This window comes from Chenopodium album, chromosome 23 (assembly GCF_948465745.1).
Source record: "Chenopodium album chromosome 23, dcCheAlbu1.1, whole genome shotgun sequence".
Lineage (NCBI taxonomy): Eukaryota > Viridiplantae > Streptophyta > Magnoliopsida > Caryophyllales > Amaranthaceae > Chenopodium > Chenopodium album.
The window spans coordinates 9,943,821-9,971,660 of record NC_137856.1 but is presented as its reverse complement, the minus strand read 5'-3'; the positions used below and the strand labels follow the sequence as shown (position 1 = coordinate 9,971,660).

General features: G+C 37.2%; 1 protein-coding gene across 4 annotated transcripts; it reads right to left on the bottom strand.

Moving 5' to 3' along the window:
* Positions 1-602: 602 nt before the first annotated feature.
* LOC145606685 (protein SHORT ROOT IN SALT MEDIUM 1-like) lies at positions 603-18,031 on the bottom strand. Of its 4 annotated transcripts, XM_081662504.1 has the most exons (23): positions 17,878-18,031; positions 17,422-17,583; positions 17,238-17,311; positions 16,913-17,113; positions 15,663-15,947; positions 12,713-12,810; positions 11,797-12,468; positions 11,648-11,693; positions 10,843-10,935; positions 10,692-10,747; positions 10,134-10,251; positions 7,340-7,551; positions 7,178-7,241; positions 4,912-5,085; positions 3,676-3,706; positions 2,484-3,601; positions 2,325-2,399; positions 2,124-2,198; positions 1,679-2,050; positions 1,345-1,554; positions 1,225-1,266; positions 1,077-1,139; positions 603-944 (listed from the first exon to the last, which is right to left on the bottom strand). In XM_081662504.1, exons 3-23 carry the CDS (start codon positions 17,307-17,309, stop codon positions 846-848), a joined length of 4,176 nt encoding a protein of 1,391 aa, XP_081518630.1. In that variant the 5' UTR covers positions 17,310-17,311; positions 17,422-17,583; positions 17,878-18,031; the 3' UTR covers positions 603-845. The 4 variants fall into 4 exon arrangements, with proteins under 4 accessions (XP_081518630.1, XP_081518629.1, XP_081518632.1 ...); XM_081662503.1 differs by lacking the exon at positions 17,422-17,583; XM_081662506.1 differs by lacking the exon at positions 17,422-17,583 and having other exon boundaries at positions 1,345-1,521.
* Between the last annotated feature and the right edge of the window lie 9,809 nt (positions 18,032-27,840).

The window sequence follows — 27,840 nt, the reverse complement described above, 5'->3', positions numbered from 1 at the left end:
GTACTACAAAGCAAATGTAAAAGTATTCCAACATTATCATATACCACCTTGATACAAAAATTTTTATTGTCTGACGAAGTTTCTCTTTATAATGTAACCCTTTCGAAGTATTTTAGTAATCGGTGACCATAATACCATTGAAAGAACTTGCCCTAAAAAATCAATGCACAATGATAATCAATAAAAGTTAAAGTCGCCCCAAAAGTAGTAAATTAACCTATAATCTATAATATAATTTAAGAATTTTTTTGGCCAACTTTCATTCACAGCACTCCAAATTCCCATCCTTGCAATTCTAGCCCTTCTATTTTTTAAGCACGGGTACACTCTAGTATAAAGAAATTGCCCAGAAAAATTTATTGTACATTCAGAGCAGAAAAGAGTTTGCTCTAAACATAAATGTGCAATTCCTTGAAAATACAGGCTATACAGCTACATGGAAAAAGCATCTTCTTAGGCTATATTCCAAAATTCAACCACAAACAAGCACTTAAGTAGCTAGACTAGCTACAAACACTTTTGAAACAGATTAAAATGATGATTAATAATGGAAGTTTAACTGGAGATGTTACGGTGTTACCTGATTCAAATTTCTGCAACTATTCAATCCAATATCAAAATTGATAAATTGAAATCTGACAAACACAACTCCACAAATTCTATAACCAAAAAATTTTATAATTTACCACCTGAGTGCCAACAAATTTTGAAACTACTACCCAAATACCTGCTTCTATCTGAAAATAATTACCATTCAGAACTATCGTTGCCTCATTTGAAACGATATAAGGTTAGGTATATAAGCATCATTGTACAGCTACATCAAATCGAATTCCAAACAGCAATTACTTATCCATGTCAACAGACATTCTCACCAACTTCTCGTACAGTATACGGTCATCCCGTCCTGTATTGCTTTCCAATAAAGCACTTTGCACAAGTTCCTACAAAATAAGACAAACAGCAGACATGATCCTCAATTACAAATTACAGAGAAACATCGGGAGAGAGGACAAAATAATGTCTGCATATTCCTTTTTTTTTTTTTTTTTGACAGAATGTCTGCATATTCTAACCTTCACATCCCGGTGAGAGAAAAATTTTCCAAGATTATGGATTAGCACCCTCAGATCTTCCACCTGAACAAAGGTTCACATTTCCAAGTCAATGGTTAAGTTAACCTTACACTTCTATGATAGACAGACAATAAGTTTGCATGCTTACCCTGAGGTAGCCAACTCTATTTCGATCAAAGAACCTAAACGCCTGATAATATGAGCCACCACTATCAGCAAAAATGATGTGAACAAAAGAGAACTCAAATCTAAGTTGTTGTAAAGTTACCTGTAATAGTTCTTTGTCCACTGGTGCTTTATCAGCTGAAGCTTTCTTTGAAATCTCAGCTCTGGCTTCCTTTTGTTTACTGGCCTCTGCATCACTGCCAGCTTTTTTCTCACCGGATGAGGCATTATCTTCTGCAACTTGCTTTTTTGCATCTTGTCCATCATCCTGTTTCTGATCCTGCTCAGCATCAATATTTCCCAACTCAATATTCTACGTCAGAAAACACGACAAGTCAATGGCGAAAGCAAGTGAGCAAATAGTTGTACAAAGCTCCTAAATTAAACTTCAGATTAAATTCTAAAACATTATATGTAAAAGTATTATAAACATTTACCTCCTTGGAGGAGTCTTTCTGAAGGCTTGCATCATGCATATCTTCATCATCTTCATCATCTTCTTCTGGATCTTCCTCTGGATCCTCCTCTTCAATCATTTCTTCATCATCTTCTACTATATCCTTTTCAGCATCATCAGTTTTTTCTAATTCATCACCCTTTACAACCTTGTCATCCTCCTCAGGCATCAGCTTCTCATCACTAGAAATAGTTTCATCTTTCTGCTTGGGTTTACTAGACTTCTCTTCAGTAGGAATATCTTCAGTTTTCAAACGCTTTGTTGATGCCTTCTCCTTTCTCTTTCTCTCATCATTTTGCTCCCTCTCTCTTTTCCGTCTATTTCTTTTAGTGACAAATTTAACGCGCAATTTCTGTAAAAGTAGCCATGTAAGCATAATGTACAAACTAGAAAGACAAATTCCAGTAGAAACTACACATCCATACCTGTAGAAATGTTAATACACGACAACTCATCTGATATTGAAGCATTTCATAGAAAGACTCCGCGAATACTGAGAGCTGTGAGCATGAAAAAACCATCATAAAAAAACTAGTAGATTAGGCTGATACAACATACACAGGTTAAAGACAGCACGGCAAGGATTGTTTGAAGGAGAGGGACAGGGTCAGGAGAATTAAACAGACCTCAAATGTCTCTTCTTCAACATCATTGTCAGAATAATCCAGCAATGAGTCCAGAGAAAGTGACAATGATCGCAGCTGCAGTAATTTTCCATAATCAGGCAATGGCATATTAGGTACCCAATATTAATATAATACAGAAATGAAAAAACAAACACGAACTTTGGTCTCCTTGCCACTTTTTGTTTGCAAAATGAGCCCAGGATGCCGAGGAGGTTCATCTGATTTTTTTCGATCCGAATCTTTGTTTGATTTGCTTCTCAATTCATCTTTTTTATCCTTCTCCTTCCTCTCCTTCCCATCTGCTACCTTTGCCTTAACCTTTGATGTTCCCTTGCAGTCAGTTTGGATGTCTTTCACAGGATCATTTTTAGTCTCAGAAACTTTCTTCTCATCAGGAATATCTTCTTCCTTTACTTTGACCTGGTCAGCACTCTTCCCAACTTTACTAGATGACACCCCATCATCATGCTTTTGAGAGCTCTCTACTCCAGGTTGTGTTGTAGAAGCACATTTTACCAAGTTTCCACCCTCACTTGTCTTGTCTCCATCTACCTTAGCATCACCTACATTACCACCTAATTTTCCAGCATCCTGGCTAGTCACAGTCTTGGCTACTACACCGGTGGCCTTCTTTTTTGGCACCCTCTTGATGATTTTCCTTTTCACTACTCTTTTTACAGGACCATCCCGCACCACAGTGATACCAGTAGCATCTATCTTCTCCTCTGATTTATTTAAAGAAGAATCTGGTGATATTTCACTTTTTAAACCAGATTCTTTGTCCACTTCTTTCACGGCAGCATCAGCTTCTGATAGCTTCTTTGCTACTTTCTTTCTTGTAAAAGTTTTAACACCAGTGGCATTTGCAGGAGATGTGTCCTGCTGACCAGTTTCTGAGTTAATACCCATAGGTTCAACAAGCTTATCCTCCAACTTACTATTATCATTACCTCCATTTTCACCAGTGACTACTTTGTCAGTAACCTTCTGCTTGACAATTTTCCTAACAATTTTTTTCTTAGCAGGCTTCACACCCTTCTGAGCACTAGCGTTAGCCCCTGTCCCTTTCTTTTCTACATTGTTAGCTTCTTCTTCAGTCAGTTCATCCACTTTTTTCTTCTCAGCACTTTTGACACTTTTCTCTCCATCTTTATCAGTCGTGCTAGCCTTCTTCAAGTCTCCATCTTTTTCTTTATGAGCATTGGATGCCTGTTCTGTGTTCACAACTTCCTTCTTTTTCTCAGCTTTTTTAGAATCCCGTGGAGAGCTGCTTCCTGCTACAAAATGAAAATATATTTACTGCATGTGATAAGAAAATAACTACTGTGCATCACATTACAAAGACCAGTACCTTTAGGGGGATCTCTTTTGTCCTTTGGTTTCTGCATCGAATAATGCAAAGAGCATCAATAAACAGAAAGCTTTTGGGAATTAATATAATTTAAGTAATACAACCATAACCTTGACAATCATATGTTTAAAGATTTCCTTATAGCTTGCAGTGTAATAAGCAACATATAATAATGTCCAGAACACACCATGATCAATTGGAAAACCAAAGGGATACTTTTTGAGCTGGGGGGAGGGGGGGGGGGCAATTCCTTCTATATTATTATTTTGCTTTCTACAGTAAACTTTTAGACACAAGTTACTCCTATCAATTTTATAGTGTAAAATCAATAGATCTAAAAAATTAAATACGAGTAATAAATATACAACATTAAAAATTGAATACAAGATAACATATTAAAAAGATTTTTAATAGATAATACCTAAGGCTCTGTGTCCGTTAAATATATTTAAACTTGTTACCTAGGTCCCTGAGTCTTCATATTAAAAAAAAATCCCATGTCTGAATCTTGTATCCTATGTTACCTGGACACGGCATTTTGGCCGGCATACCCGGGTCGATACGACGCGACACCGATCCGGGTATGAAATCCGTTCCGGATACTCCATTTTGTTCTCGGGTACGGCGGCCATTGAAGGAGTTGAAGCTTTGAAGAAGATGAAGACGGTTCTCAAGAAAAGTGTGTGGGCAGTTGAAGACGGTTCTCAAGAAAAGTGTGTGGGCAGTTGTTGCTTCCCAAGAAAAGTGGGCAGTATATTTATTTATTTATTTATTGAATTTAATTTTAAAACTTTTTAAAAAAACTGTGTGGGCAGTTGTTGCTTCCCAAGAAAAGTGGTACAAATTACTAGTATTAGATTATTACTAGTTTGTTGGCACTACTTTGGCTTCCCAAGCAAGGTTTCGAGTGTTTTTCTTTTGAGTGTTTGTATATACAGTACTATTTTTGATATATTATGGACAAAATTATTGCCGTATCCGTACCCGAGTCCAATGTTAAGACGGTGTCCCCGTGTCCTAAATTTTTTAGAATGGCGTATCCGACACTCGGATACGTACCAATATCGGATACCCATACCCGTGTCAATGTAACATAGCTTGTATCCATACCCGGGTCAAGCACTCACCCATAAATCCAAGCATTATAGTATAAAATGCGTTTTTGAAGCTTAAAAAAATGACATACAAAAAATAAAGAATTGAGACAATGTAAATAATTTTGCTCACAAGACAAACCTCTTTTCCTAAAGAGAGTTGCTTCTCACGCTCCGCAACAGCTTTCTTGTGTGCCAACCACTGCTCTCGCCATACATTTAGTGAAGGAAGACAGTCTGAAAGATCTGGAACAAAAAGTACAGTAATCTCGCTATGACTAAACAGGCCATCCTTGCCAAGTCTGTCATAGTGTATCTGCAGACCAGAGGAGCATTGAAGACTTTAGCGAATAAGTGAAAGATTACCTAATGTCATTGGTACAATTTACAAAGACCTTACTAGCTAAGCTAAGTTGACATATTGCTTAAGTGCTAACTAAGTCAGTTAAGGTACTACTACATCCATTCCTTTCTGTTCGTTAATAAGCTTCCCAATAACTCTGTTCTTTTTATTTCTATACACTTCTACTTTATCTATATTTGGCAATGATGTATATCACTTTTACCCCCCTTACCCCACACAAAAAGATATATATTTGCCCATTTATTTACTTTTTCCACTAGCAAGTTCCTATCCCGCTTTTTAACTCCTGTTTCATTTGATCTTGTGCAATTAATAAGCATCAAGAACATTAAAGGACGGGGGTTGTATTAGCTAAGTTGTTAAGAGAGCCCAAAACCAGATATAGTAAGATCAGATGTCAGCAAAAGGCCAAAGGTATTTAAAGATAGTACAAAAGTCATTACTCGCAAATGAATAACAGATTAACAGGATGCATCCTCAATATAATACAGGTAGGCAAACAGAAGAATTCATAACAAGGATGCTAATCCAGTAAGGTTTTGATTGATATAATTCACTACCTACAAACAATATGAAATGGAGCTTTTGTTTTTATAACAAACAAGACATGCAATCAACCTTAAGTCCTTAAGAATGATGTAAAAACATCTCATGTTTCTGTACTCAATTATTCAGCAAATCAGATCATTCTTTTACCTTATAATTACTTGTCTGATAACCAAAGAGGGTGTTCTATAATATAATCAACATACTACTTACTAGTAGGGCATCCATATCTATTTATCCATACAATATATATATATATATATATATATATATATATATATATATATATATATATATAGGGGGAGGCTCACGTGAGAATTTTTCTTATGTGAGAACACTCTTTATGTTCTAAATTTTAACTCTTATGTTCTAAATTTTAAATCTGATGTTCTAAACTTTTCCTTAGGTGTTCTAAATTGAATCAAATGCTCTAATTTAGTATTCACATGTTCTAAACCATAAATTAGTTAAGTTTGATATTATAAATTTTAAAAAACTTGTTCCAAAATTTTAACTTGTATGTTCTAAATTTTAAAACATGTGTTCTAAGATTTTTAATTATATGTTCCAGATTTTAAAGCGTATGTTCTATTTTTACCCGTATATTCTAAAGTTTTTACTCACATGTTCTATATTCTATATCAATTTATTCTAAATTTTTATTCACATGTTCATAATCTTAAATCAGATGATCTAAATTTTACTCATGTTTAAAATTTCATAAAGCAAATTTACTAAATATTTAGTCACTTGTTCTAATTATTAAATAAGATATTCTAAACATATTACTCACACTGATGTTCTAAATTTTAATTTGAGTCACATGTTCTAAATTTGTACTCTTATGTTCTAAATTTGTACTCACATGTTCTAAATTTAAGAGCACTTCTCATATAAATACATATTCTCACATATGGACCTATTCTCATCGGATCCCTCCCCTATATATATATATATATATATATATATATATATATATATATATATATATATATATATATATATATATATATATATATATATCATCAGCCTAACTTGAATAGTCAAACAATCGAAAATTTAATATTATGATTTCTTCAATAATGGATTACAAAATATCATCCTAAATTCTTGCTTAATGTAACCACTGCACCATAGTACATAGATATATCGAAATTAATAATAGTTAAAGAAATTAATTAGTAAGCCAGCGCACACACCCATAAATTATCATGAACCATAGTTACAACTGACTGCATTCATTAAAAAAATTAGCGAGTTGGGGGTGAAAGGGTGACATAACAAATGTGAATAATAGGTTAAATTGACCAAAGTACTTTTCAGTCATAATGCATAGTAAAAAGATTATAGATATTCGTGTAGAAACCAACTAAATCCAACTATAACCCCAGTTCACACAGTAATGGTACATAGCAATACCAAGGTCAAAAATTCCCCATTTACTATATTCAAAACAATCTACCTAGAAACTGTAGACAACATTCCACAGGCTTTTTACCTCAAGGAAACGATTCCAATGCTGACAATTCTGCAGATCAAGATGGCTCAAATCTTTTGCATATCTACAAGAAATAAAAGGTCATATCCTTCACATTATGTGAACATCACACACAATATTCCACCAACAGGTCAAATACATACAGACACAAAACTCACAAACCTGAGGATTGTATGAACTAATGAAGATTCATCAAGTGATGGATCTCCACCATCAACAGCATCCCAAGGGCCTCCAATCGCCATCAAGGAACGATCTTTTTTCAACACAGCAAACCTAAGTAAATTGCATAAATGTGGTATGCGATCATCTGAAAGCTTTTCAGAGCAGAGGTCTTCTGTAGCACCCCTGCTAAGCCCACTCATCAAAATCATCTGTAACAGAGTTCAATAAATAAATCTATTAAACTTCATCCTGCATCTGTATCTTGTCATAAATAGAGCAAAAAAATTATACGCCAAATAGATTAACCTAGCTTCAAAAGTTAACAAGTTAAAACATTCACTGGTTGCATTGCCTCTTGCTATTTCACCATACAATGTAATTAAAGGCATTAAGTTACAACTCGTCTCGACACTCCAGTACTATATAAGTGAAACTATAACAATCCAATACTGTAATCACAACCACCTCACTAACAGGCAGCATTGTGGCCCATACAGTAACATTTTTAGAATTTCTAACAGGCAGCATTATCTTAGTCCAAGATGCAACTCCTACCACTCCTAAAGAAAAATGAAGCAAACTTTAAGGAATTGATGAGACTCCTCAGAGCCCAAATTATTTTGGGACTAAAGCTTTGTTTTTGAAGAGACTCCTCAAAGGCAGCATACAGCCAGAATACAAGACAACATGGAGCAAAAGATGGTTTGGTTTCAAACTGAAAATTCTATGTACTACCTCCGTTAACGATTATGTGCAACTTTGGGGAGAGGAACGGACTCCAATGCAAAACTTCTTAAAGGTGCTTAACAAAAAGTAAGGGTATGTCATTAATAGTTAATCAATCCAAATCTTAAAAAAAAAATAAAAATTAAAAAAAAATAAAAATAAAAAAAAAATATTGAAAGAACCATCCAGCATCCCAGCCACCGAAACCCACCGACGGAACCACCACCTCCACAAACACACACCAAAACCCACATCGATGACCACCCTCCAAAACCCACCAACGGAACCACCAAAACCCACCCACCAGAACCCAGATTTTAAATCCACGATCACCCACCAAACCCACACACCAAAAACGACCACCTACAAAAACCACCCACCGAGAACGACCACCAACCGAAACGACCAACCCACCAGAAACTAAACCCCCAACTCGAACCCAGAATCACGACCCACCCCAATTCAAACCCAAAACCACCTAAGAAACCGACACACCCACCGGATACCCATCCAACCCACTAACAACAGCCTAAGTCGTCTTCTTCTTCGTCATACCAGATCTGGAATGAGTTTGAAGGAGGAGGGAGAAAGGTAATGGGGAAGATGAAGAAGGTGAAAAACAAGGGTATGAATGTGGAGAAATTGGATGATTTTGAACTAGTTTGGTTGATTTCAACGAGTTATTGGGGAAGATGAATAAATTTGATAGGAGCACTTCGATTAATTAGGTTAGATTAGTAATTAGTTAATCATGTTTTTAAGAATATAATTGATGTTATAAAGTTTTAAGTAAGGGCATTTTTGTAATTTTGTTAATTTTTTTTACTGGATATGGAAAGGTTTGGAAATGTTGCACATAATCTTTAGCGTCCATTTTTTGTAAAAGTTGCAAATAATTGTTAACAGAGGTAGTATAAAAATAGATTCAGCAAGTTGCTCAAAACACACACTACAGAGCCTCATGGTCTGAATAATATCAGCCAAGTAGCACAAAAGCTATAACAAGAGCCAGAAAGATGAGGCTATATTCTCAAAAGTTAAGAGAACTTAGAAACGTTGAAGATAAAAATATTATAATAAAGCTAATTACTTATTAGACATTTTTCAAATATTTAAAATTTTGATACTCCCTCCTTTCATAAAGTACTCATTGTAGACACAAATTTTTGAAAGAGAGAATAGCATGTGGAAAATTGGGCCACACATTTTTTTTCTAGTGCAATAGTATTTATAAAAAGATATTTAAGGAAAAGAGAGAACACGGGGGAGAGAGAAAGAGAGAGTGGCCAAGTACAAGTTATATTGTACTTCACATATTATATGCCAAATAAGAATAAAGATATAAGTTGTTTAGGAAATGAATGAAAATGGAAAGTGAGTGGTTCTTTGTGAAATAGAGGGCATATGTCAAAAAGTGTGTGTGTGCGTGTGTGGGCATGGACATATGTTTATTTTATAGGTAACAGATATTTTCTTAAGCAACCAAGGTTTTACTGCCTATAGCCTCTTCAAAAGTGCTAGGTCAATTTCTCCAATAACTTATACAGTCGCCTTTACAGTCTCACTTATCCAGTTCAGCTGCTAATCTGATTTCTCCTTTCAATAAGTTTTAAAAAGCCTTCACTCTTTAAATATAAGTAAAAAAACATTCTAAATACAATGTTCTTAATGGTTCTACGCCTCTACTCCAAAGCCCTCACACAGAGAACAATACAAGTCATGAGGATGGCAGGCACAAACATCTAAATAATCATGAAAAGTCTACTTTTAATCAAAAAAGGGCATAAATTTGCAAGTGCCTAATAACCCAGCAACATGCCATCCTTTGATATCCTACATGGTCAGTCAATTATGCCAGACAACTAATACTCCTACACGAAGTTTTTAAAATTAATTTAAATTTCTCTATATTTTCCATCAGCTATGGAGTAAGGACCGCTTTCAACCACACTCTGTTTGAGAGAAGATTTCAAATTACGGACTTGTAAGGAAAACTCCACACGTATATCCTTTATACTTAGGACATTTTATTAGTTGGAAGAGGGAAAGGGGGTAAATGATTCACCTTTGCATTCCATACTGTGCCCCTACGCTCTGGATTAGCAGTATTTGTATCTGAATGCTTTGTAGAGAGCTCTTTCTGAACTGCACCACTCGCATCATCCGCAAAATCATGCTCAAAACTGTTTCCAAAATTATTTGGGAAACAAAATATAAAATTTACTTCAAATTTAAGTTACGAAGGGATATACAAAACAAAGCAAAAACATAGTGCAATATAAAAACACCAGATTTATCCATCTAAATAGCTCTCACCAAAAACTGCTGTATTATATACCTTAGCTATAATAAATAGACAAACTCTACAAAATTGATAGATCTAGGTACTACGCTGCACATCAAACAGTGGAAAACTGCATAGATGACATTCATTGTTTGTACTCGACTTAATGCATGCATGGCATGATTTAGCAATACAAACTCTCAGTAATTTGGCCTATTTCTAATAATTACTTGTTACGAAGTATAAGGTATTGTTTCATATTCATAAATCCTAGAGGTATGCAATAGAAGGGGGGAGATAGAGGAGGGAGTGGAGAAAAGATGCTAAGTAGACAGATACCTGACAGGAGTGTGCATCGGAAGTTTCAAATTCACCCTTGGCCAATTAACCACCACCTTGAGATTGAAATTCAATCAAATTAAGGAATAAGAATTTCAATAAGCAGCCCTGGAATAAACCAAGTTTATTTTATTTGCACATCATGACAAACCTTTGAGAAATCAGGTGATATATAAAGCCTTGGGTAACGCTTATCTAGTGATAGATAATCCCTCTCCACATCTACCAAAGAAGAAGTGTAAACCTGATGACAAAAGATAATTATAAAGCAGAGTCAGGCATAAGCTAATTAGTAGTACCCAACCAGCTATGGTGTGAGCTACGTAGATGTTACAATACATTCGAGGCATGCCCAATCAAAAAGAACACCAGTGGCAGATCATTTCATTCCTCATATACAAGCCAACTATAAAGACCAAATTGCTACAAATAAATGATAATCTGAGATATCAACTCCTACAGATAATTCATGCTAGTCATGTATGGATACATGTTCTTAATACTCTTGGGGGTATTTCATACATCCAAAGGCACTCAAAAACCACAAATACTCAAAAACTAGAATATATATTAATGCATAGACATAGGAAAAGAGTTGTGAAATTTGCGGATGAGGGAAAGAAGAAGAGCAAGCCAGGTGACTAGGTAAGGTAAAGAAGGTACATGATTATAGAAGGAAAGAAAATAAAATGATGAGCATAATCTGTCAGGCTCAAAAGGAAGTATCCAGACTGTAAGATCTCATTCGAGAAAGTACCAAGAAGATGATCAAGAAAAAAGTTGGTGAAGGCAAGAGTCAAGAAGATTTGCCAGAATAAGTAAACAGCTCTCTAGAAGGAGTGGAAGGAGCCATGTGATAAAAAACTAAGCAGCATCCAATTTCATATACCCATAGAGAGAGGCCAGATGATACAATTATAATACAGAGAGGGTAGGCTCTTTTGATATATCTTTACCTTGCAAGTATATTCCCTCCTTTTTTCTCTAACAGGTGAATGAATCCTTCAGCGTAATAGAACAACAAGTTAGTAAAGAAGCTTCAGGATATGCGAGAAACGATATATAGAGAACTACAGCATGATAAATTCAAACTATCATCATCCACCTATGAAGAGCTTCACGGCGAGGAGAGTCCCGTCTTGAGGGTTTTCCATCCTTCGTCAATGAGGAACCGCGGCGATCCTTAGATGATTTTGGTGGAGTTCGATCACGTCTGCTTTCAAGTGCTCGTTTGCGCTCACGATCACGATCACGTTCACGTTCACGTTCACGCTCCCTTTCTCGAAGCTCTAAAAGGCGCTTTCTTTCACGCTCCTTTTCTCGATCACGTTCGCGTTCCCGTTCTCGATCCCTATCTCTTTCTCGTTCTTTATCACGCAATTGCTCCCTCCGACGCTCATCTTCTCTCACATCAAGTACCCGAGGATATCTATCGTCTTTTAAATCATCCACTCTTGAAAGTCCGCTACGTGATGAAAGGCTACCGGGAAAGTCAGAATCAAGAGCAGTTCCATGTAGCCCTTTCCCCATGCCATAGTCCCTACCCGGAGGAAGGCTTACTCCATAACCAGGATTTGATGAAGTTTGAGCATACACAAGATCATCTACATTCCTCTGAGGAGCAGCTCCCAAGATAGAAGGAGCTGGTTGTCCACCATATGGTGAATTCCCAACAGCTGATACACGAGGATCAGCCTCGAGTCTTCCTCCATAAGACACAAGCTCTTGGGCTGGATGACGAAATGTACCACTTCTTACAGCAAGATAATCAGCTTGTCTGCCAGAAACGTGTTGCTATTTAGTGTAAAGAGGAATAATAAATAGTGATTGGTAATGCTGCATACAAGCACCACAATATCATAATCATGGAGGTGGTTGGCAACCGGAGCAATATTTATTGATGATTAGATAGTACTATTCATGCAGAAAAATCTCAGGGCAACAGCTTATAGGATGCTATCCACAAAACAAAACTTCAAGGAGTCTGTGTACTCAGTAAAGTTGACATCAATGAAAAGTACCTGGAAGCCTCATGAGAAGCAGATTGCAGTGACTGAGATTTCAACATATGCTCTTGTCGAAGAATTGAAGCCTGATCCAGACGATCATACATCTCAGACTGTTGAAGAAACAAAATTAATTTTAAAACCGGGTTGCCAGACATGGACCACAAAAGTTGGACAACAGGAACCACAACAAGCACCTCAATCAAGCAAATTCTATAATCTAGAGAGAGAACAGTATAATACTTAGCCTGTCAATGTAGATAGCAACCTCCGACAGGGGTACTAAAGAAAGTTAATCTGAGGAAATAACATAGTAACAGCTGGTCTATATCATTAGTCATTACAGACATGAAGCTGAAATGACTTGTGACAATATCACTGAAAGTCGACATCAATTTTAATACTCCCTCATTTTTATTGAAAGTGTTACACTTTGAACGGCACATAGTTTTAGGCAATCAAATTGACTTTAATATCATAAGAGGTAAGTGGGGTAGTTGAAATTTAGAAAAGATAGTGGAGTTCATATTTTATTGAAAAGTATAGGATGTGAGATTGTGAGGGGAAAAAATATTTTTAAAAAAAAGGAAAAATTGATTCTAATAATCCCACCTTTAGCCGGTTCGCTATTAATAATCCCACCTTTAAATTATTAATTAATAATCCCACCTTTATAGAGGATTTTCTTCTATTGGTCCCTTATGACCGGTAACCTGAAGAGGTAAACTTTTTTTTTTTAAATTTGAGTGACACATGTCACTAAATAATTAGTTAAAAATGGTAAAAAAAAAAATTTAAAAAAAAACAGAAAACCTAATTTTTTTAAACTAAGCCAGCCCCAAACAAACACCCTAGGTCCCTAACCCCAACCTCCAGCAGCCCCTCCTCCACCGCCGAACCCCCATTCCCACACCCGGAACCCCATTCCCACCTTTACCCAACAAAATCCGGCCAATTCCAACCCTCACACCCACGAAAACCATCGAAGCCCTTAATTTCAATGAATTTAAAAAAAAAAAATTCAATGAATCAATTTCAAGGGATGGCTTGAGGTTGAATTTGGGTAAGAGATTCAGGCATTTTCGGCAGTTTTTGGCGGTTAGAGGGAATATTCAGCGATTAGAAGGGGGTTTCGGCGGTTGGGTGGGGTTTTTAGGGTGGTGGTTGTGGTGGTTTCGGGGATGGGATTCGGGTTGGGGATGATTTCGAGGGTTGATTTTGGTTGGTGGGGTGGTTTTCACTTTTCAGTAATGGTGGGTTCCGGCCGGCCATTTACAGGGATGTAGGGTGGCGGCCGGCCGGTTTTTATGGGGCTAAGGTAAGGTTAGGTTCCAGTGGTGGAGGTGGTTGGTGGGTTTTGCTTTTTTTCAGTTTTGTTTTTTATTTTTTTATTTTTCAGTTTTATTTTTTTTATTTTTTCAATTTTTTTATTAGGTTTTATTTTTCAACCAATTAAAACACGACACATGGCATATTAACCTATGAAAACCGGTTACCAACAAGTTAGGGACCAATAGAAGAAGATCCCTTATAAAGGTGGGAATATTAGAATCAACTTTTCCTAAAAAAAAAAACAGTAGTAGTGAGTTTGAGTGGGGACAATGGGAGGAGAGATATAACATTAAAATGAAGTTATTTAATTGCCGCTTTGGCAGGTATAACTTTAAAATAACAATGAAGGGAGTACCTGAAAGGAAAAAAAAAATCAACAAACCACGAACACACAACATACAAAAATGACAACAACCATCTGCAATGAACTTAACATACAAGTAAGAAGGTAGAATCAGATCACTTTTGGTTCAACACGCACTTAAATTGACATATATCTCCCTACCAGTGACTGCAATAGCACTCAACTTACCAACTCTTAAATCAACTCAATGGTATTAATGAATAAGGAGGAGATCAATACAGATAACATGCTTGGCTTGTGTGTGAAAAAAATATTTACAATTACAGACTACTTAATAAATGAAATGCCAATTAAGTGAACCTCAAATTGCTTAGATGGATTTTTAAGTATGCTAAAATGACAATCTACCAACAGAGGACACATTAAACGAATATTGTAAAACTTTACTTTTTTTTAAGAAAAAAAAAAGGTGAAACGCTAAACGACACCCTTATTTTACCGAGTAACGCCCACATTTTAAAATAAATGGACGAATTTACCGTTTTCATATACTTTATGGACATTATGGTTTTCACCCCTCTAGATCGAGAACATATGCTATCCTCCTAACAAATTAAACCACCACCGAACACCACCAATTAAGGGACATTTGCCAGAGAAAATGTGGTGATATTTTTTTGTATGTTCTGACAAAGCCGTAAACATTTAATTTTAAAACCAAGGTTGAATACACAAAAATTCGTAAAATCGCATAGTTATACGAAATTTATGGGTTGTTTTACCATATAACCGCGCGGGTTTATAATTTTTCCCTATAAATTTCAAGGCTGTTGTACAAAATTTCTGGGTTTTTTTTACCATACGAAGATTCTTTAAAAACGCCTAACAATGTCATATAACTGTGCGGTGTTATGAAAAAATTGGGCGTTTCTGCCATGGTAGTCCAAAAAAACAAACCCAAACGCCTAAACATTTAGAGCTACCAGGCAGAAACGCCCAAATTTTTCGTGAACCCACACGGTTATACAAAATATCTGAGCTTTTTCACATACGCGGGTTTATGATTTTTACCTGGGCGTTCACCCATGATTTTCAAAAGAAGTAGGCAAGTGAATTGAGGGCGTTGTTTAACAAAAATGGTATTATAAGTAAGCAAAAGCTCAAATGAGCAAAAAGTAAGAATCACAAAAGTAAACCAGCAGATACAGAACAACAAATCCAAAACGCTCTGCCCACCTCTCTATCCAACTCCAAATCAAAAGGAAAAAATAAAGATAACAAAAGATCAAGCATAAAAATTCAAAGAAAGAGGGAGGCAAAAAAATATACCTTATGAGCATAGCCAACAGAATCAGCATATCTTCCACCAGCCTCAACTGGCAGATCTCTTCCCATATAACCCCCCTGCCTTTCAGCAAATTGCCTTCTCTCAAGTGATACATAATCAGCCATCTTATCAGGAATTAAGAGCTCAGATTTGTGGCCATATCCATGGCTAGCAGCAGCCACATAGTCCTTAGCGGTATACTTTGGGGAATCTGCTATCCCTGAACCATAACCAGTACGTCCTTCCATAGTAGATGGCCCAGATCCCTTGACACTTGCAGAAGTGCCCTTCAAAAACAAAAAGACTTGTCATAATTAACGAGCAAAAACTACTAAATATACTAACATGGGTAAGCAATTTTAAAACTAGACAAGTAATGGAAATGACAATTAATGATTGATAAGGTTTAAAATACGAGGCTTAATAGCAATCATAATTCAGAGGAAAACAATTGGGTTGGCATTAGTCAAATGAAGTAATGCTGCAAAAAATTCATAACTTCCCAATAAAAAATAAAAAAATATAAAAGGATTACGTTGTGATTAAAGAGAATGAAAAAGTAGTTCACAAGAGTAAAAACTGATATCCCCATTTTCCAAAAGCTGGTTGTTCAGAAATCTCAGCAGATAATAGAACAGGGAAAGAAACAAATAAAAATAACCCTCAGTCCCCCCCTCCCTCCCAAGCACACTAACTTATATATTCTTTCTCTCCATGAAATCATCAACCACCAAATCAATTCTGCCATCATTTTCAACTAGCTGGGTGAGCTAGACCAGGTTTTTAGATAAAATCATTAAAAGTGGTTTAAATAACTGAAATGGACAAGAAATTAAAGAGGAAAGGAAAACAAGAATATCGATGATGAGGAAGGACCAGCCACACAGAAGGGTCTAGAATGAGAGGAAGTAGCGAAAGAGATAGCACGGGTACAACGGAAGGGCGAAAAGCCAAAGATCAAAAGAAAGAGGAATGCTAAATGGCTGTGAGGGAAATTGATAAGACAACATTGCTCAGCAATAAGCTTCTTATAATGCTTCCCATTTTATGAAATAATCAAATTAAAGCCCCACAGCATGGTTTGATCCAGCCTCCAAGGTAAACCAACCCTGAACTCTAGGTCCCGGCGATTTGGGTGTGGTTTGTTTGCCCATGAAGCACATTAGTGACTCGAAACCTTATCCTGGATGAAAGGCATATCATGCCACCTCATCAATTATTCCAACATCTTTAATACCAGTTTTTCACTGACCTGCTGACCAGCACTCAGTGAAGATTGGCCATATAAGGATCCATATTGTCCTCCATACTGTGCTGCTGCAGGATGAGCTCTAAATCCACCAAGTTCTGATTCAAGAGGACCACCCAAAATCGAAGGATGTCGAGACCCCATGGTCAACTGAGAACTGCTAGTCGGTCCACCAGCAGAACTCCCAGGATATGCGGATGAAGGCTGCATAAAAAACGAGAGGGAGATATGAGCTTCGGATTCAAAACCCCATTAAAAGGACATATAATGCCTTAAACATGGATAAGCAAAAAGAGAAATATCTGAGTGAAGGCTCAATAATATTTACATTTTGCCCATAAGATGATTGCGCAGTGTAGGACTGCTGCCCATATGAATCACTTCCTCTGGAGGAATACATCCCTGCAAAGTTAATGACAAATAAATCAGGTCCATGTTCATATATATATACACATACGAGATAAACAATGCGCGTCTAGCAAGTTAGCATTAAATGGTGGCATGAACATTACAATTCCAGGCAAATCCCTGAGCCAGGGCTAAAGGGGCGGCTGCCCAAGGCAGGTGTAGCGGCCGCCCTGAGCCGGGGGAAGAGGGGCAGCCGCCCTGAACCCAGGGAGAAAAGTTCCACTATTATACTTTCATCCTAACATTGAAGGGTTATAAACAAAACCCTGCAAAAAATTAGCAACCAAATTTTTTTCAATTATAAAATTAGGCTCCAAAAACCACATAAAATTCTTCTCGCTTAAGATTATCAATTCATAGAGCACATAACAGAAATCTAACAACAAATTCAATCGTTATAATCTTTCCTAACATCAAAAATTATAACCAATAGGTTAATAATCTATATAAGAAGAACCCTAAAAACAACTACTGAAAATTACATTAGCGGTAGTGTGAAAATAAACCCTAGATTGTGAAATTGATATTCGATTAATACAGAAAAAGAAAAAATAAATTACCTCAAAAGGAGCTGCAATGGAGGAGTGATGACCCCGTTCCAATGGAGAAATCAGAGTTCGCTTCAATGGAGGAAAGGGATGCAGCGTATAAGTTAAAGCTTCGGAGAAAAAAAACATGAAAACATTAGTAAAAAGGAAGATTAAATCGACATATGTAATTTTCCTTCAAAAAAAAATCGACATATGTAATTACTCCCTCCGTGTTTTTTTTAAGTGATATACTTTGACCGACCCTTAGTTTTAGGCAATTTAATTGACTTAAATAAAATAAGAGGTAAGTGGGGTAGTGGAGTATTAATAAATGAGGAAATTCAAGTTTATAACAGGGATTAACTTGAGTTGTTTATCCCAAGGTATAAAAGTTATTTTCTTCCACTAAGGGGTATTGTGGGGCATTCTCTGAAATAGTTGGCATAAGTTTAGAAACGTCTTGTTAATGTATATAGTTGTGAGGACCAGTAAACTAACCATGGTTAAGCCAACAGAATCAATTACGAATTGATTTAATTGAATTCAATTGCTCAACACTTAAATTAATTTAGGCGAACGCATTGAATGAGCTTCGAAATTGATTTATATCGATCAGTTCCTCTGTGCTGTTATTAATTGACGTCTGGCTTGTTCAACCCCTGATTGAATCCGTCCGCTGCGTTGTGCATTCACCTGAGTACCGGCTAGGGTTGTACACAGTTTGGTCTGGACCGTAACCAAACCAGACCAAACCGTATTTTAGCGGTTTGGTTTGGTTTACGGTTATTACGATTTGGTCTCGATTTTTTTGTAAATATGGTTTATGGTTTGGTTTGGTTTTGCAAAAATTATAAACCAAACCAAACCGTAAACCAATAAATGTATTTTAATATTTATATAGTTTTTAAATAAAAAAATTATTTATTATATATTTATAAAAAACTAAAGAATAAATAAAAAAACCATGAAAAAAAGATAAAAACTATACGGTCATTACTCTATAATTAACTAAGTTAGACCCCGTGTCATGCATGGAAATTTTTAATAACTAATTTTAAATTAACATTCTATAAGTATATTTGCAAATGTGAATTTTATGATGGATTATAAAATAGCCTATTTGTCAAGCAGATCTTTCAAATTATGCATTTGATTGTGGAAGGATACATGCATACATCAAATATTTTATTTATGTAAATAAGAAATTTGTTTTATACTTAAGTTTATAATTGGCATTAAATATTAGGACGGATCAAATCTTTTATTTATGTATTAGTTTTTTAAATGGAATTTTTTTAAAAAAAAATTTAAAAATATAATCGACACACCAGGAAATGACACGTGTCATTGCTGGTGTGTCTTTTAGTATATAGTATTGATGACTATAATGTTGTAGTCCATATGAATATTTTTTTATTGTTATGTATTATTTTTATTATGTATTAGCACTTGATTAGTTGATTGTTATTTTTATTGTAACTTTGTAGTACAATTTAATCCGTTTGGGCTACTTATTTAAACTTTATTATAAATTAATAAAATATTATATATGACAATTTTTGAGAAAAAATTATCATCTCATCATATACCGCAAACCAAACCGCACCAAACTGTATTATTACGGTTTGGTTTGGTTTGGTTTAATACTAATATGGTTTGGTTTGGTTTGAAAAATTTACCAAATCGCATTTTGCGGTTTGGTTTGGTTTGGACTCAAACCGTACCAAATCAAACCATGTTCACCCCTAGTACCGGCGGCATACGTTGTCATTCATGGGGAACTCTGGTGAACAGGTTTGCAATTCTTTACTTAGTTGTTAGTTGGATTCTATAACTATTAATTGGAAGTTATTGATTGCGAATTCGAAGCTTGAAGTTGTTGGATGCTGATTGGAAGTTCTTTAATATATTTATTTAGTTTATTTCGTTAATTTATTTGAAGGTTTGAAATATAATTTCAAATTGTCTGGTTTTGTGGTTGAAATTTAATTGCGATTTGTCTTGTTTTTGGGTGAGATTCAATTTCCTCTTTTCTGGAAAGGTTGAAATTTATTTACGTTTTTTATTTTGAACAACGCTCGATCTGATCATAGGTTGTGTTGGATGTTCTGATGTATGAACTCTTTCAAGATGCATCCACTTTCTTGAAGAATAGACGTCTTTGTTTTGTAGGCCCAGGGTGCTAAGGTCTTAGGCAATGACCATCGTTATCGAAAAGACCAATTAGTTCCGGGATTATTCCAGGTATTTGTCGTTCTAATGTGATTATTTATGAAGATTATGTGCTATGAATTATTTCATTAAGACAGTGGTGTGTTCCATTGTAGGATAATGACTTGTCTGTGGGTGGTAGTGTGAAAAAAAAAAATCAGGCTGTGCTTTCTGAACGTAGGAGAAGGTGTAGTCGGGTAATGTTAGTTTTGGTGTTGTTTATTGTTGAATGTGTTGTTGTTCTTGTGGCTGAAGTTAATTATTTGGTTATTTTTCCAGCCCCCTAACCTTACATGTCGAATTGAGACCTTTGGGAGAATACTTCAGAGATTTGATCATAGGCGGTGTCGTTGGGTTAAAGAGATGGGGTTTAGTGGATTGTTGAGTATTCCTGGTGACCTGCAACTTCCTAGGCAGATTTGTTATTGGTTGATGTCGCGCATTGATCCTATCTCTAGGAAACTAATTGGATGTGATGGGAAAGAGTTCTTTTTTTCGAAGAATCAGGTGCAATGGGTCCTTGGTATACCGAATGGTGGTCTCCCTATTCCTAGCTACAAAACTATGAATTTTGATGAGAGGGCTAAAGTTGATGAAATACTTTGCAAGTATGGTAAGTCGTTGCAAAGCAAATCTTCGAGGGATTGTGATCGTGTCTATTACTCTAAGAGTATCACTGTTGATTCTAAGATTATGGATTTGGTAGAGGGTGTTTGGCTAGATGATCAAGAAGAAAAATTTAAGACTCTTTTCCTGTTAGTATCTCTTGATTTGGTGTTGTGTCCCACACAGTCCCCTCGACTAGCAGTAGACCTGATTCCTGCCCTTACTTGTGCCATGAAATGTGCAAGCTATGACTGGTGTGGTCTTGTGATTGATTTTTTGACGGAATCGGTTTCCAGCTTTGCATGCCGCTTTTATGGTTTAGGTTATGCGGTTGGATGCGGTGGATGTTCTATATTTGTTGTGGTATGTACTACTTGCATTACATGTCTCAAGGTTGTGTTTGACTATTATCAATAACACCTTATGTCCTTACGTAACCATATTTTTGTGTGTAGCTATTCTATTTGGATAGGTTGAACAGGGACCTTGTAGATTAGGGAGTGTTTCCTCGTATTAAGGTTTGGACTATGAAGCTAATCCGCAGTACTTGTAGAGCTGATCGAACTACCCTGAACGATGATTATGGGAAAATGGGGGTAAAGTGCTACATGTTTGTTACTATCCGGTATTCTAAATTTAGCACCTGTATTTAGTTGTTATTGTTGGTACGTCTTGGCAGATGTTAGATGTCGCGTATGGTGAGCATCACCCTAGGTGTGCCAGACATTGAAGCCCCAGGACCAAATGAGCAGGGTGCTTGTCTGTCATTCGTTAGTGTACGAAAGAGAAGGCGAGCAACGATTGATAAAACTCCCTTCATGCGGAAGTGTGAGAAGAAAAACTCTGCGGTATGGGCAGACCTTATTTAATTGTTTAATTGAATATTTTGTCTATCTGTAACTGAAAAGATTAAATGCCTATATGTGTGCATGCAGGGTCAGGTTGGTGAAAGTGTCTTATGCGTAGGTCCGTTTTTATGCCCTCGATTCAAATCAATCGTAGGGCGTTTGCGCGATATTCATTCCATCATTGATCGTTGTGAAATCACAGTGTTCTTTCCGAACCGTTTAAAGAGGGTTGTTTTCATAACATCGTCCGAAAGTATGTCCTTTAGACCGTCAGCTGTTTTCATTTCACTGAGTCAGTGCAAGGCAATGATTTTGCAGTCGGGGATGCATTCCATTACATTAGCATTCCTCTTGAATGAGGTATTCATTGTGCTCTATTCCTTGTTCTGTTTGTATTTTATTGGCAAATTTCAATACACTTGAATGAGGTGATGATTGATAAATTGTTGTTTGTTGTAGCTTGGACAGGTCCCCTCTCTGGTTGAATTTATGGGCTACATATGGGCCTACTCATGTTAGGCTATTGAATTTATTTATCCCAGTTTTATGTTCCTTTATGTAGTATTTTGTTACTTCGTCAATACTTCGTCAATAGGATGAGTGTATTCAAATGGGCCTAGTCAATTAGGCTACATATGGGCCTACTCATATGGGCTACATATACTAAATTAGCTTTGCCATTAGTATTAGTACAAGTCTCAACACATTAGATTTAATACAAGCCCTTTTTACATAATAAGGCCACAACTATTACCCCACAAATACTAGCCCACAACTACAAGGCCACAACTACTAGCCCAGAACTATTACTACACAACTACTAGCCCGCAACTCCATAGTTGCTAATCCACCCTTTCTAGCCCACTATCATTATTTGCATTCGCATTTTGATGAGTTACTTACTAATCCACCCTCTTCAGCACACCATGAAACCCGGCTAGTGATATTTAGGCACACACTTTCCATGTTGTTGTATTTTGACTGTCACTAATTCTTTCGAAGCGGAAGGTTTTGTTGAATGTTATTATCACAAAACCACCTTGGACACCAATTCTTGATTTGCCACATATCCTTTTAGTGTTAACCTTTTGACTAAAAACTCGAGCCATGTGTAGTGAAACACGGGTTTCTGCCAACACAATCACATTTGGCAGTTGCATCTCCAACAATAGGACTAGACTTGGCAAGAAACTATCACGAGCCATATCCCTACAATTCCATACAACAAATGTTGCTTTAGCATTAGATGGTTCCTCACTTGTCTCTGCTACGTTTAACTCCAAACATATTTTTCTACCATCCAATGGATTCCTAGAAAGCCACGTAGACTTCATCCCCATGAGTGTTAGCTGTGTACCACAGTCAATTGCAAACATCTTTAATGTGCTACTATAACTGTTTGTAACTAAAGAATGTTTACCTGGCTTCATCAACAACTTTCAATTACATTTGGAATTTCTGAGGGTGGGTCTACCAATTCCTTGATACACCTTGGGATTAAGTTCTGCACACAAATGCCTTCCGCACACCCCTGTTCCAGAATAATTTTCCGGATAAGAGTCTTTAAGGATTCGACGTCCAAGGAATGTCCATACTCCATTAGCCTCGATATTTTGTGGCTGATCAACTATTCGCAACCATGAGCCAAATCTGAAAAAATAAAAAAAATCAGTTTGCGACTTTTTACACGAACAGGTGGCACGCGCATCATAAGAAGTTGCGCGCAGCAGAGAAGATTGCGCTGGTCATACCAGCGCAACTTCACGGCTTGCGCTAAAAAAACGACGAGAAAAAAACCTTACGTGTAATAGGAGTGGACTTCCCGTGAAACCATTTTCATTAGGGTCTCCTCTAAGGCGATTCAAGCATAGAATGGTTTCTGCCAAAGCCAAAGGAGCGGGTGAATGACATCCCTTTATTTGCTCTACTACGGACACCATGGAATAATCTCCATATTCTTTGCCCGTCCTAAGTAAACAATTGAGCAACTAAATCACATGCGCGCGACAGCCGTGCGCAACTCATCCAGTTGCGCGCGTCTTCTCGATCGCAACATGTGGTTTAGGATTATTTCCGTATTTTGACTTACATAATGACGGAATCTTGACGAAATCTTAAGACTAATCATACGCTTTCCTTTTGCTAACTCTTGTGTCCCTTTTCTTTCCTTTTTATTTTGTTTACTTTTTTTATTATTATTTTCTTTTTCTTACTTTCTTTTTTCATTTTTCCTTTTCCTCCTTTTTAGTCCTTTTTCCTATTTTCTTTTGTTTTTGTTATTTTTTCGAGGGGGGTAAGTCGGGAACCCTTTCCCTCCCTCGAAATTTTTTTGCTTTTTATATATATATATGTGAACACATGGAAACAAAAAAAATAATAATATAAATGACATATACAAAAAGTGTCATATGTACAACAAAAACAAAATAATATGTACATTTGTTTCCTAAAAAAAAATAATAACAAAATGTGTACAAAAGGACTTGGGGTGCTCTGCGACTGCTAGACGGTTGTTGTACATCCTGCAGAATCCGAAATCGAAGATTAATACATGAAATGTAATAACTTCGTCAAAAAAATAAATAAATAAAACTAACTGCAATCATCCGATGATCACGGCATGACAAAGTCACAAGGGCTCTCCGATAAGCAGCTCGGAAAGCACGTATGGTCCTCACCATGCCGTTCACGGTCTCCTGTGGAACCTGTTCCAAAAATACAAGGACAGTTAGTAAAGAAATGTATATGAAGCAAAAAATATAAATATTTCAAGTAAATATACAAAAATACATACCGACTCAACCGTCTCAGGAACGAACGGTATCCCCTCATCATCCTCCGCTGCTGGAAGGACCTCACGAATTACCTTCCCGACAACATCGGTATACGTTATCTCCGCTGAAGGAGGCACCCAACCGCCTAGCCTGACCCGCTAAAAAAATAAAAAATAATAATAATAAGGGGTCAAAGTTCCAAAAAAATAAATAGAAACAAAAAATAAGAGAGAGAAAAAGAATTGAGATACAAACCGGAACAAAAGCTAGGAAAGGAGTCAGCCTGGATGCAATGAAGGCCGGATCAGAAGCATCCGGTAGCACCAGCTGATCCGCTGGGTAACCAAGGATTGCCCGAGCTCGATCCTTGGTCGACAGCAAATCCAGACGTAGCATCCGAATCGGAGGATCCACGGGGACCATAGGCTCCTCTGACGAATGCTGCCAGAGAATGCGCTTGCCTAAAACCAAGCGTCCACCCTCTAAAGCACCGGGAGTCCCGAGTAGAGAGCCTGAAACTGGCAACGAACCATGCCAGACCGGATATCCTCATGGACTCCGACGATCAAACTCCAAGGACGGAGATCGATCTAATACAATCACATGAAAATCATCAAAACAAAATAATAACATGTAAAGAAAGATACACATGTGTTGTCAAAATACTCACCGACGCACAGGTCGCCGAAAGAATCCTCTGGCAAAAGTCGCTGGCTGAAGTAGCTCACCTTTTCTTAATCGTAGCCAGTTGATGGCCGATAGGAAACTGAGCATCCCAGAGCATCCTGGGGGCTAGGAAAGGCAAGTACGAGTATCCCCAAGCCTAAACAAAAAATAATGGCTTAAAAAGAGAAAAATAAAGAGGTAAAAATAATAAAAGAAAGTTTAAAGTGAAGGAGTTATGTCTTCGATAAGTGCAATTACTAGATATATCATAGGATCACAGTTATGGAGATAATAAGTTCATACTATAAGGTTGCCAATGTCTGTTGCTAGATATGACAATTGGACTTTGGGCTTGTCAAATGGTCCAAAGCCTTATAGGATGGATCCTACAAGGTCACACACTAGAGTATTGGGTTAAACAAGTTAGAAGCCCATTATTGGGCCTCATGAGTATATGACACATCTTATGTTTGGGCTTGGATTGTAAGTAGAGTTCAATTAGGATTTGGACATGGTTTTATTTCTAGATATGATCTATAAATATAAACCATACCTAGGGTTGCTATACAGAACAATTTACACACTGTGAATTGTCAGACAAGCAACCAAGAAATCCCAAACCCTAATTCTCTCTCTCTCACTTTCGGCCCTCCCTCTCTCCTCCCCTATTCCGTGCGTCTCCCCTCCATTGGTGGTGCGTGTGGTGGTGCGTGGGTGGTGTTGTGGTGTGCTCGTGACTCTAATCTCCGTAGAAGGTTGATTGAAGCGTTCGGTCACAACTAACTAGTATTAGTGGAGGTTTAATCCGTGCTCGTGGACTAAGTAGAGGAATCACACGTGGGGTTCTTTGTCTCCCTTTTCTTGCTCGATCACTAGTGGAATCACGCTTCAAAGGTATAATTCTTACTTCTTTATGTGTTATGCATGAGATCCTTGGTTTGGTGCTATGTGAATATGATTCATGTTAATTCCGCATTTAGTACCTATAATCTCCTACATAAAGTACGTACCTCAAGGATACGACCATGCCATGTAAGGGAGATCCGAGGCACCTCAGTAGTTGCTGCAGGATCCACTACCCGGGTCGCCTTGCCCATAGCTCTAAGCATACTTGCGTACGACACCTCCGCCCAGTTCAGATTACTTATCTGCCCCAACTCTATGAGGCAAGTAAGTAACCTGATGGGGAAACGCTCTCCCCGATCACTCAAGAGAGTGACGGAAAGAATGTGGGCAATGTATATCCTAGCCAGCTGCTCAGGTGTACACTGCCGATCAACCTCGTCAGCCGACAACTCGTCGGCAAGAATCGAGTACGGACAAGTCTAAGTATATACATGAAGGATCGCCGCCAGACGATCCCCACGAGATCCCTCAGCCTCAAGTCCTGCCCCGTTACAACCTCTATAACTATGGGCTCACCTACAAAAGGAAAACTTGTAATCATAGAAAAGTCGTAAGGGGTGACCGTCATCTCTCCCCACGGAAAGTAAAAAGTGTTGGTGGAATCCCACCAAAACTCCAGCAATCTGCGGAGGAAAGCTGACGAAGAAGACTGACTCGACAAATCCCGAAGAGCCGTCAGTGCGCGGCCGATCCTTAAAAGCTCCATAATTCCTTTACCACATCGGGTAAGCTCCTAAAATGGGTCCGCAAGTCACCAGAGCCATATAGACGCATGCTAGACTCACTCTAAAAAGAGAGAACCAAAATAATAAAAAACGGTTATTAAAAGAAAAGAGGGAAAGAAAAAGAAAGAAGGCGTAAGAAACTCACGATGCCGCGCCACCCTTGAATCGAGACGTGATGGTCTGGGTCCCACTTAAGGACCCTAGAGTCCCAGTTGGGAGGAGCCTCCCAGATCACATCCTCCTGGCGACGTCGATCGGTAGCGGCGCGTCGCTTTCGAGCCTCCTCACAAGGCCGGGTCACCCTCTTTGAGGGCAAACTACCTCGTCAGGTTCGACTAAAATCTCCTCAGCGTCAACAAATGGAGGTGAATCCATGCTCTGATAGACGAAATTTCTCTATTACTTCATTTTTTCCTCAAACTAATAATCGTGTTCTAGATCCATTTCGGTAGCATAACGGCTTCCGATAAGACAAAACACAAAAATCCAATGCCACCCATACTTAGGGGCTACGATCCCGCTGTTAAACTCAGTAAATGGGGGCTTTTTTAAGGGATTATGTTCAAAAATCTCAAAGAATCAATCATTCTCAGGCGAATAACAGTAACACCGACACAATTATCGTCTACCAAACAATCTTGAAGTTCGAATATGGCAAAAACAAGTTAGGTATACACTTCGCGCCATTTTTTCAATTTCAAAATTTACAAAATGTGAATTATGAAAGTAATACTAGTTCTAATACTATAATCGACCTCATAATCAACAAGTATAACCAAAATGAGCAAGAAAAGCAACAAATTCGAGCAGATTTCGAACAAAAAGCAAGAACGAACTTAAACAAAGAAATGCTCATACGAGGTTCAATACTTAACCATTTTTACGAAATTTGTTGCAAAACATTCCTTAAACATAGCATAACAACATAGAGCAAACAATTTCAAGAATAATGAACCGAATTAAAAACCCCCAAATTCAAAATTTGGGGTTTATGGTTCGAAAATCGCTACAATGCCAGCCAAAAATGAATGAATTTAAGCAAAAAACTTACATAGGATTATGGCAAATGTGAATTTAGAGCGAGATTTGCTTCCTTCAGCTTCGAAAATTGCAAAAAATGGAGTTCTTTAGAGTGAGAAAGAGTTGAAAATGGAGGAAGGAAGGAAAGAGAGAGAGCAAAATGAAAAACCGCTTCTGCGATTTTCTTTTTGTTGAACTGAATGTCGCGCGCAACTCCAGATGTTGCGCGTGACATAG

What these genes read in the sequence shown, in the direction of transcription:
- LOC145606685 (XM_081662504.1), bottom strand. Translation starts at nt 17,309, where the DNA reads ATGTATTCCTCCAGAGGAAGTGATTCATATGGGCAGCAGTCCTACACT. An exon ending in AATCATCTTATGGGCAAAAT is followed by an intron (nt 17,114 to 17,237) that starts GTAAATATTATT and finishes TTTTTTATGCAG; the next exon opens with CCTTCATCCGCATATCCTGG. An exon ending in GCTTCTCATGAGGCTTCCAG is followed by an intron (nt 12,469 to 12,712) that starts GTACTTTTCATT and finishes CGTTTCTGGCAG; the next exon opens with ACAAGCTGATTATCTTGCTG.